General features: G+C 41.7%; 1 protein-coding gene across 1 annotated transcript in view; it reads left to right on the forward strand.

The window, feature by feature from the left end:
* The window catches only part of tenm1 (teneurin transmembrane protein 1), a gene marked incomplete at both ends in the record, with an annotated part of 491,087 nt that overhangs the window by 406,546 nt on the left and 72,174 nt on the right, over positions 1 to 12,367 (forward strand). The window contains 3 exons of the mRNA XM_080745426.1: positions 4,276 to 4,359; positions 10,305 to 10,499; positions 11,616 to 11,703. Of these exons, the coding sequence (XP_080601552.1) occupies positions 4,276 to 4,359; positions 10,305 to 10,499; positions 11,616 to 11,703 (367 nt within the window). The remainder of the gene's footprint in view (positions 1 to 4,275; positions 4,360 to 10,304; positions 10,500 to 11,615; positions 11,704 to 12,367) is intronic.

Raw genomic sequence — 12,367 nt, forward strand, 5'->3', positions numbered from 1 at the left:
CATTAGCCATCCACAGGCAACTATCTTTGAAACATTTTGAAAGATCTTGAAGAAATCCGAAGATGTTTGAATAGAATTTTTGTGAAAACACAAATCTTGTTATGGGGGGGTCCCCTTTGAATTCTGGACTTTAACTTGTAACAGAGTATTTCTATATTGCAGTGTTGATAGTTTATATTTAAGTAAAGAATGAGAGAACTTTTTCCACCACCGATCAATATAGGGGTCCTTGTCAGGCGTCAGTTATGAGTTTCAGGGGTACAGTTTAGAGTTCTCAACAGGCCCGAAAATTAATTGGCATACATTTTAGGCCCTACCCGGCCCGAAAACGTTGGGTCAAGTATGGTTGGGGTCGTGAAGAATTTCAGAACTCTATCACAGAGTGAAAGTAATAAAACCCTTTGAACCCGAGGCCCAGCCCGGCTCGACTAATTGGCATACATTTTAGGCCCTACCCGGCCCGAAAACGTCAGATCAGGTCGGGTAGGGTCGGGTTCGGTGCATTATTTGAGAACTCTACATTTCCTGTGTCAAATCAAAGTCAAGTCAAATTTTCGAGCCAACTATCACACAAGTGAATACACAGGAGAGCAATGCATGCATACAGTGCATACCCACCCACATGTTGTATATGCGTGTGCGTGTGTGTGTGTGTGTGTGTGTGCGCGTGCGTGCGTGCGTGCGTGCGTGCGTGCGTGCGTGCGTGCGTGCGTGCGTGCGTGCGTGCGTGCGCGCTGTAGGCAGACAAAGATAAAACTAACAATAGCTGGTTGACTGTACCAAGCTACAGTATTATTCTCCAGCGTGGATAGGGAGATGACTCCAGAGACGTGGGGCTCACCCACAGTGCTGCCTTATTTATTCCTGGAATAGCAAGGAGACCGGAATCTCTTGATCTCATAGTGGTCTGGCTGCAATGTAAGGAGGAGTAAGAGGGGACGGGTGAAACGCAGAATGGTGCAAGGTTGCGTAATATAATGTATAATACTATAGGTAAAAAACTAAAAGTAGAATCCGGTGTGTACCACGCCAAGCCAACGTGGAGAAATATGACATGAGCACAGGGGTTGAGTATATGTTCACATTTTCTCATCGCTGATTAATATCATGGCAGCAGTATTTTGTACAAGTTGTAATTTGTTAGCGGTCGATTCAGGTAACCTAGAGAGAGAGAGAGAGAGAGAGAGAGAGAGAGAGTGCATGCCTACGTGTGTGTGTGTGTGTGTGTGTGTGTGCGTGTGTGCGTGCGAGCCCCCCTGCAGGCCAGTGAGTGGGGGGGGTGTTATTTGAGCCCAGGCTGATCATGGTTATTGGTTGACATTTGGACCAGCGTGAGTCTTAGATAAACAGGGAAGGCTCCCCCGCCAACCGCTGTGACCTTTTGCATGAGCGTGGGGTGGGGGGGGAGGGGGGGTGGGGGGGAGGGATGGCTGGGGGGGGGGCAACGCTGTGTTATCCAGGAGCTTTTTTTTTATTTGGTTTTATTAACACACTTTCAACCTGCCGTCTCTATTTTTGGGCGCGTCCTTCACGGAGAAAAGGTCAAACACGTGGGTAAGAACTGCATGTTATTGCAGTGGTTCTCAGCCTTTTCAGCCCGCGACCTCCACAATAATCATATTTTAACTGGGGAACCCCCCCACCCCCCCCACCCTGACGAGCACTAAGAGTTGAAGCATTACATTTTGTATTACACGGTTATATTGTGAAAATAGCAGATCTATATGCTCACAACGCCTCGCGTTGTGAGCGAGTGCCCCACTGCGAGCTTTCAAAAAACTGTAGAAGGATTTGAAATATATAAGACTTGCACAAATTTTCACGATTTTTCAAAAATAGCAGATCTACAAGCTCACAGCCACGCTGTGAACTCGGTGGCACACTGTGAGCTTGTGTAGATGCCTGACATCACAGGCTGGCCATGTGACATGTCCCAGATCCACACTGGATCCACACTGTTCTCATGTCTCTGTTGTTCGGGGTCTGTGTCGAGTACATTTCCATGTACTTTCTGTGTGTTTACCCATCCTATAAGCACTGCATTAGGAGCAGTGGATGCCATTATTAGGGCACCTTTGGAGCAGTGGATCCCCAGACATGTTTAGATACTCCTGCTCCTACATTATGGAACGGCCTTCCATTGGCGATAAAAAATGCTGTGTCAGTTGATGGGTTCAAGAACTTGTTTCGTTTGCATTTTATTGAATTAAGTTTTTACCTGACCAGGTCTTATTGCGAAAGGGCGAGGTTGCATGTCGTTCTGAGGCGTCTTACTAGTATATAATATTAAAAATATATTGTGTTTGTATGTGTGCATTAGAATACTGTATGAATCTATTACACATACAGTTAGTTAGATACGAAAAGAGAATAGAGGCTGGGAGGAAATAGACCGAGAGCCAGGTTTGTAAGGAATTAAGCGCATCTGTGAAAAGGATTCTACTCAGGAAACAATTTGGCGGTGCTAAATCTTATCGCTTTCTAACTTAAGAAAAGACATAACATCCCTAAGCCACATAAAAACAGAGGGAGCCCAGGGAGGGCTCCATAGAGGTGAATTACAGCGTTGTGCCAAACACAGAGGTAAAGTCTAATTATGTGCGACTTGTGTCTAATTAATCTGTTTTACTGTATCAACTTGTAATGGAGTCTTAACAGGCAATGCCCGCCAACAAAACTTCTGAACAAAACCACATGCGTGCAGTCGTGCACAGGGGTGTTACAGTCGCACCAAATTCTGGGCCCTGGGTACAAGGATTCACTGCGGGCCCCTGTGCTTTAACTATTGAAAAATAGCAGATATACAAGCTCACAGCGCGGCACCGAGTGCCGCGCTGCGAGCTTGTAGATCTGCTAGTTTTGAAAAATCATGAAAATCTTTGAATATTTCAAATCCTTCTGAGGTTTTTTGAAAAACCTATGTTTCTATGTCAGTGGAGCTCAAACCTTTTCATGTGAAGGACCCCCAAAATGGTATGTATTTGGCCACGGAACCCCATCTCAAAATATTGAGTTCCAGGGACCCCCCAGAAGCAAAATTTGATTTACAAATGTTCGCTTAAAAAATACATACTGTATATTCAAAGATTTGCACACATTTTCACAACTTCAAAAATAGCAGATCTACAAGCTCGCAGCGCGGCACTCGGTGCCGCGCTGTGTGCTTGTATATCTGCTATTTTTCAATAGCTAAAGTATAAAATAATTAAGGCCCCTCCACCACCTTGGGCCCTAGTAACTCAGTCCCACTTTCCTACCCCTTGTGACGCCCCTGGTCGTACATGTGTGTGTGTGTTTGTAAAAAGAGAGCAGACATGCACATCCCTAACCCAAGTTAGGCATGTGCTGAGCGACGACTAGAAAAAAAAAGAAAAAAACGCTTGCCCACTGAGAGCTCCAATGCGACAATTGTGCTTTATTGCACCAAATAAAAAGTGACGTTTGGAGCACACAGCTCTTCTTCAGACTGGGTAGTTGAACCTGACAATGTGATGATCCTCTTTGCATCTCATGTACAATGTGCCGATTCATTTTTGCACTTAAATATCATGTACAATACACTGCACCAGGAGTTATATTTTGGTCCATGCCTTACCCCTAAACGTCTCTAATTTATGATTAAGATACCGATCTACATCGACATGTTGTGAGCTTGTAGATCAGCTATTTGAACTATTTAGACTTTTTTTTTCTTCAAAATAGCATAACATTGTAAAAAGGTTTATGGATAAGGCATGGATGAAAATAGGGCCAAAGATGTCTTACCTCATACATGACGTTCCAGATGGGACTATGGGACTTTTCTGTCGTAACCGCGGTAGCCCAGGCTGCTCAGCCTCTCGTCTGTAGTTCAAATAAAAATTACACTTTCACTACTCACCAAAACAAAGACGGTTTTAAGATGTTAAAGCCTACTTTCCTTAGTGGGAACATGCAGGGGTCCATTTATGACATTCATCCACAACACACAAACAAACTGCATAGTGTGGCAAACTCTTGCTCTGACTGTAACAAAAAAACAAATAAAGACAGAAAAAACACATCTTAAATGTCTATTCTGCTATCCTATTTTTCTATGTTATTTGAACATTTTCATCGTACAACTGTCCTGGTGATTGGGGGTTGGGGGGATAGGGGAAGGAGTTGTATTTTTGTTTCATATCTATGTGATATTATGCAATTTAAGAATGTACACTTCGCCCCTGGGTTGTATTAAAACTGAATAAAAAGATCTGAAAAGAAGCTGATTTGGATTGTCTGTCTTGTCTCTTGCAGGTGCGTCTGGAGTGGCCTACGGATCTGGCTGTCAACCCTCTCGATAACTCTCTCTACATCCTAGACAACAACATAGTACTACAGGTACGCACAGTTATACACGCACGCACGCACGCACGCACGCACGCACGCGCGCGCACACACACACACACACACACACACACACACACACACACACACACACACACACACACACACACACACACACACACACATAATTATATCTGCATTCACTGCGTTAACATCCACTTCAATTGAGAATGATATTTTGTATCTTTATCGCGCCCGTGGGAATGGGCCTTAAAGGGGAGAACGACCCATTTTCAACATTGAACTATGTCATTAATATACCTTTGAGTTGTTATGTGGAAATAAGAAAAGGTCCCCCCCACTTCTGTGGGATTGATTTGGGGATTTGTATTGCAAAGTACACCGCGATGATGTCATCACGGTGTACTTTGCAATACAAACCCCAAATCAATCCTCCAGTTCTAGGCAACACAGAAGTGGGGGGGACTTTGTTCCTATCTCCACATAACAACTCAAAGGTATATTAATGACATAGTTCAATGTTGAAAATGGGTGGTTCTCCCCTTAAAGTCAGTCTCTTTGGCAAGTAAGATACAAATATTTTAATAATAGTAGTTAATGGAGTAGTTTTAATGGAGAAACATACATACATACACATTCACTTTTACTCAAGAGTCTTGTTTTTTTTTCATTGACGCTATTATTAAATCTTTTACTAATTTGTTATCTTCTATATTCTATACTGTGCAGATTTTTGTGCAGGTTTATTATTTTATTGTTGATGTCACCTGCTGCTCGTTGCCTACGCACCTGCTTTTCTACATTTTAATCTACGTGTGGGAAAGCTTTTTATACCAATTTGTTAAGTTCACATTTCTCTTATGACTGTTTTACATGTTTTAGTTTTTTTTTTCTATTGGTGAATCATTTATATAATTAATATTTTAGACATTTCAGTTACAGTACGTTAAGTAGTAAGTCGTTTTTTCACTGGACACTTTCTTACTCACGTAATTGGCTCTGAGTCTAGCTGACAACATCACCCATGTCCAATGTATTGCAATACGAGCTCCATGCACTTTCAAGTTAAATATTTATATATAATTTGAATATATTAGTTAAAATGCCAGAGGGAGGTCATGTGGGACCGAACCATTTCTTTAATAAGTCTTCATTATACCGTGTAAGCTGGCAGTTTGCGGGTAATAATGAAGTTAAATATTTTTAAATATTTAACCAAAAACTAGTGAAATAATACCACAAGAAATGTGGTATTGATCGGCACAGTGGTTCGTGAGATTAGCTCCGGATAGACGGCAGACACAGAGCCCTATATACCGGTATTATATTATAGCCCTACCTTTCCGTTAAAAAAAGAAGATAAATAGCCTAATCCATGTCAAAAGGGTATAGCAGATTTAATGATTTTAGAATGTATCCAATATACCTAATGAACCGGGATATTCTCAACAACGATGCAGTTAATTTAGTGTAACGTTACTGTTTGTCTGCTTAACGATAATTTATTATCTATTTAGTGGGCAAATTGAATTATACAGAATGCACGCACGCACGCACGCACGCACGCACACACACACACACACACACACACACACACACACACACACACACACACACTCTGCTGTGTTCAGCCTGTCACTCTGAAGCGTCATGCCTAATTTATATTCAGATCTAGCAGCTGACAATGAGTTACGATGCAACACGGTGTAGGACTGTAGGTCCTCCATGTTATTATCACCACCGTGGTTCACATCACGTGTTTTGGCGGTCAATGAGTGCAGTAATTTAAGTAAAAGGTAAAAAATAAATAAACTGACGTGGTATTAACTTTTTTAAAACATTGAACAAAAAAATGTTTTCATTGTGATAGGAATATTGTGTTAGTTCCATTCTTCAAGCCGGAATACAATCGATTGGTTGAGCATTAAAACAAACATGCTCTGAAAATGCTTTTTATCCCAGTTAGGCCTAGAATTATTGAATGCTTTAACTATTGAAAAATAGCAGATATACAAGCTCACAGCGCGGCACCGAGTGCCGTGCTGCGAGCTTGTAGATCTGCTATTTTTGAAAAGTTGTGAATATGTATTTTTTAACTCAAATGTTGCTTCTGGGGGGTCCCTGGAACTAATTATTTTGAGATGTGGGTCCGTGGCCAAATACATATCATTTTGAGGGTCCTTCACATGAAAAAGTTTGAGAACCACTGACATAGTAGTCTCTCAAGAACAGACTAACTGAGCTCCAATTGAAGTGACCTTTTATTTGACGATGGCTAAGCCAGATTGCTGACATTTAGAAACATACGTTTTTCAAAAAATCTTATAAGGATTCAAAAGACACTTATAGAATCGGGTCAAAATTCAAATTTTCACGATTTTTCAAAAATAGCAGATCTACAAGCTTGCAGCGCGGCACTCTATGCCGCGCTGTGAGCTTGTATATCTGCTATTTTTCAATAGCTAAAGCATAAAATAATAATACCCAATAATGTGTACCCGTATGATTTTTAAGTGGGCCCTCATCCAGAGAAGCTTTAGATTAGAACCATTGGCCCTAAATTGTGTCTTTGTCTTCCTAGGTCCAAAGAACAACCTGTTAACCACAACATCTACAGTAGTTAAAATGACCTAAACTGTACCATTTCCATAATAATTATGCTGAGTTTAAAAAAGAACTATTGATTGATTGAATACTTTAGCCGTTTGCAAACACAGAAGGAAAGAAAAAGGTTCAATACAAGGTCTGCTAAGAGGATTTTAAACTCAAGAAAGCACTATGTCTTTAGAAATGTGATTCCCAGAATCCAGTTTGAAACAAACACACGGACACACCACTCCAAAACGGAGGACAACAACGTTTCAGAAGCAATCTCTTATACACTTTAAAATACATAAATAAAACTGTACATAAATACTGGAGTGTCGCGACCAGAAAGTCACAACCTAACATTTGTGGAATGGTTATTGTGAAAAACAAAAGATGTAAAAAAGTAATAATAATGACTTGTTTAAAAGTGCTATACCGGTAGTAGTGGTTAGAAGTAAATATTCGGTTAAGTGCAACTGTTTAGTCAATCTAAACACATTTAATACCACACTTTATATCTCTGATTGTCTACTTTCATGTTGTTGCACGGTATCTGCGTGAAAGATTCAGACATTTTCAGTTATCGTCCATTTGCTGTGCCGAGTCACAAATGTTTAGGGTTTGGCAACTCTCACCATGAGAGGATCCCACCCTGTATCTACTGATACGTTACGCTCCATATTTCCTTGTCGCTCTCACGTTGGAAATCACTAAAGCCGTTTCTGTCCTCTAATCTGTGACATAGCTCACCCAAATATATAGCCTGGCATATACCGCATGGAGAGCTACTGTACGGTTGAAACAGTATCGTCACTGTCGGGCAGAAACCTCATATCTCCAAGTTTCAAATTTGTACCTTGTTTCATCATACAAGACTGTCGCACAGAACTAGTGAACATAGCAGATCTACAAGCACACAACGCCTCGCACCGCGAGGCGTTGTGTGCTTGTAGATCACCATTTGCACCATTTTAAGTCATTTTTAAAATGATAAATACAGAACAAACGGTTTTGGATATTCAAAGTTTCCACCCGACAACAACGATATAGTAGCGTTGCCATCAGGCAGAAAAACCTTGTAGCTTCTTATGTTTTGACGATCTTCATGCTTACAGCGCCGTGTACGGCGTTGTGAGTTTGTGGCTATTTTCACTATTAATTGGTTTAAAAACATAATATAATATATATATATACACACAGTATATAAAAAAACTATAAAGAATATATATATTTTTTTAAAATAAGTTTTTGGACATAAGAGGTTTTCACCCGTCAGAGATGATAGTAAAACCGGGCACATTTCAACTGCTGAAAGGCACAGCATAGATTTTTACCGCCCAGCCCTAAATCTATGAATCATTCATCCTCTCTACCACTTTGGAAACTTATTAACTACAACAGAGGTGGAATGTTTTAAAGGCCACATGAAACGGATTGCAGATTCCCACTTGTTACAAGTATGTCCTGTAAAATGAAGCTAGGGGGGGACTTGTCATGGATATTGATTTGTGTTTACAGTTGCCAGCGGTGTACTTGCTCATCGTCCCCATGCCAGATCGACAGGCATTATTAGGGTTTAGAAGGAAAGGGAAAAACACTGTGGAAGTTTGCATGAACAAAAAACTGTAATAGCGTTAATTGTAGTGTATTTCAGGGGTCTTCAACTGGGGGTCCGGGACCCCTAGGGGGTCCTCAGAGTTACTACAAGGGGTCCTCCAAATCTTTGTGTGATAGAAACTTGTTATCTCCTTTTTTATATTAACCACTTGAACCCTAGAGTCCATATTCTGAGAACTTTAGCCAAAAATAGCAGATCTACAAGCTCACAACGCCTCGCGCAGCGAGGCGTTGTGAGCTTGTAGATCGGCTATTTTCAGCAAAGAGGTGTGTTGTAGAGGGGAAAAAGAGCAGATTAAGTACAGAGTGAAAGGTCAAGTTTATTAAGTATTGACGGTTCAAGTGGTTAAATATCTGAAAACATAAATTGACATGAATCCAAAATACACTGATGATTATGCTATATGGAATGAAACTATATGGAATCTATGAAAAGGTTGTGGCGGTCCCTGCTTCATCTCTCTCTCAACTAAGGGGTCCTTGACCTGAAAACGTTGAAGACCCCTGGTTTAGAAGGAAAGGGAAAAACACTGGAAGTTTGCACGAACAAAAAACTGTAATAGCGTTAATTGTAGTGTATTTAATTGTGGTGTTACTGTGTGCCAGTATGAAGTTAACTGTACAGGAGCTGTCCTTGCTGCCCACAGAGAATGAAAATGAAATGAAACTGACCCAACGCTAACGATTTCACTTTCCGCTGCAGTGTACCACATATAGGAATGTGCGTGGGACATAAAAAAAAGTCAGGAAAAGCATCTCTCTAGATTCAAAACCAGTGCCCAAATGCACACCCCCATGTGCAGGATATGAGTCATCAAAATGTTTTATCATTTCCCAGGGAGTGTTTGACTCAATCCATGTCTTTACTTGTCAAATCCCCTCCACTACTAAGTGTGTACAATATATTCTAAGTTACCACCACTGCGTCATGTTCTAATGCAGTGGTGTTCCCAAACGGCGTGCCAAGGCACACTGTTGCGCCGTGGGACAAGTGTGTGAGACAAAATAGCAGATCTACAGATGTGTATTCGCTATGAATACCGGAGTGCCATGCACGAACACAACTGGCCATGTTCAGGGGAGAGAAGACAGGCGGGGAGGGGGGTAATGTTGAGGAGTGGCAAATATATACGCTTTATGTATTCCCGTTGGGGGCTCCTCACTGGCAGGTGAGCTACTCTAAATCAATCTGGGAACCCATTCGGTAAAAAGAAAGAATATATGTTTTTTAGCCTCACATAGCCAGACAATAGCCTTGTTATTATTTTTTTCTTCCAAGGGTCGGTTACAAAAATATTCAAACACCCCGGCTGGGGTTCAAGTGGTTAATAATCACCAACAGCTGAGTAGGGATGGGACGATAATCCCTATTATCGTTTATCGTGATACAGACGATAATCCTATCATGGACATTTACATTTATCGTAAAATTATCCTCTGTCATGCACTGGGATCAATTCACCTTTATTGATGAGCTGCATATGTGGTACCACTTAAACCCTTTATACGTAATTGGTAAAACAGACCTGGAAATAACATACTTGATACAGTCTTTTTTCAGTCTCTACCAAATCTCTTTGCCAAAAAGCAGCCGATCTTGTAGATCGGCTATTTTTTTCAGATCCCACCCCAGGATAATGGATGTTGGGTATATATTGATTATCACGATAATATTGTAAATCACTATCATTTTGGTCAGGTCACAATAATCGTGACGTGAAACTTTCATGCGCTACAGCTGATGAATGTCATTTTCACCCATGATGCACCAGGTGTCGGACAGCCTCCACGTGCGCATCATCGCGGGCCGTCCCATCCACTGCCAGGTCCCGGGCATCGACCACCACCTGGTGAGCCGTGCGGCGGTGCGCGCCACCCTGGAGGCGGCCAAGGCCATCGCCCTGTCCCACCTGGGGACGCTGTTCATCGCCGAGACGGATGAGAGACGCATCAACCGCATCCAGCAGGTCACTGCTCAGGCTACACACACGAGGGCATTAACCAAAAAGTCGACAAGTCGACTCAGTCGACTTCATTACACAAGTCGACTCCCACCAGAGAAAGTCGAAAGTCGAAGTTGAAAAGAAATTAAAAAATAATACTTTCTATTGTGAAAATAGACGATCTACATGCTCACAACGCCTCGCGATGAGCATGTAGATTTTCTGCCTCTATATTCTGCCTCTATATTTGACAATTTGGACAATGTTTAATTTGTCATTTTAGAGGTATTAAAAAGTCCTTAAATTGGCACTTTAGAAATGTGAAGATACCCTCTATACACTCAAACTTTATGTTGGTTTGTTTACAGTTGAGTGAAAAAACAATGTTGCACATTAAGTTAATCATCTCGGGACCCCCCCAAATAATTTGGGGGTTGTGTGTGATGTGATGACGTCATCAACGATAAAGTCGACTTCAACTCAACTTTTTACTGAGCAACTTTGATGATAGAGAGGGCCACTATATTTCCACACTCACTCCAGAGGGCCACATCCCTTGGCATATTGTTACTGTAGAGCAAAAACCTCTTGTCTCCAGTAAGAGTAGCAAGAATAGCCGATTAAGCTTGTATTATTTTTGCTACTTTTGAATTGGAATCCTGAAATGTAACATTTTCCAATGCATTTTCCAATGTATTTAGCCATTTAGTTATACTTATGTTAACTTTATGAACTTAAATACAAATACATTTTACATGAAAAAGACTAACATTTTAATACTACTATACAAGTCATTCAACTACTAATATAGACTGAAGTAATTAAAGCGTGTCATGTTTGCATGTTTGGAATTGTAACAGCTGTAATCAATAATATCAGTATTCCGATATTAACCTGCGGGCTGCATTAAATGAAGGTGGGGGCCGCATGTGGCCCCCGGGCCGACAGTTGCCCAAGTATGGACCCGTTGATGTGACCTATTTCACGGCTGTTTTATTTTCTCTTTCGTAACCATTTCATAAGGCAGGTTTTGTAACTGTGTGTGTGTGTGTGTGTGTGTGTGTGTGTGTGTGTGTGTGTGTGTGTGTGTGTGTGTGTGTGTGTGTGTGTGTGTGTGTGTGTGTGTTGGACGCGCTGCAGGTGTCCACCAACGGTGAGATATCTGTTATATCTGGAGCCCCCACTGACTGTGACTGTAAGATAGACCCCAACTGTGACTGCTTCTCTGGTGAGTCACCCTCGCTCTCTCTCTCTCTCACACACACATCACACACACACACACACACACACACACACACACACACACACACACACACACACACACACACACACACACACACACACACACACACACACACACACACACACACTCACACACACTCACACACTCAATTCATTCAATTACTTGTCCATGTAATAGAAAAAAAAGGTGCACATGTGCGATTGTGCGTGTATAGAATGTGTGTTCATGAGTTTTTTTTTTGTTTCGTGTATGTGTGTCTGTGTGTATGGCTGTGAATGTGTTTCGGTTTGTGTGTGTATGCGTGCACTGCACACGTGTAGATGTGTATGTGTGTTAGCGCCTGTACGGTCATGTGTGGGCGTGTGTGTGTGGTTGTTTATGTGTCAGGTATGTGTGTGACAGTATATTTGTGTCATTGTGTGTGTTGGTTTGTGTATCTGTGTGTGTGTGTGCATGTGCCCACTTGTGATGTGACAATAAACCTGAAGCTGCAGGAGTGTGCATGTGCGCCCGCCCACAGGTGCACACACTATTTTGGTACAGGAACAGTATCTGAACAGAAATATCCATTCAATTGTCAGATGAGAAAGCTTCCCTCTAACCCAGGGGTCTTCGACAGGGGGTCCGGGGACCCCTAGGGGGTCCTCAG

This window comes from Nannobrachium achirus, assembly GCF_963921795.1.
Source record: "Nannobrachium achirus genome assembly, chromosome: 17".
Lineage (NCBI taxonomy): Eukaryota > Metazoa > Chordata > Actinopteri > Myctophiformes > Myctophidae > Nannobrachium > Nannobrachium achirus.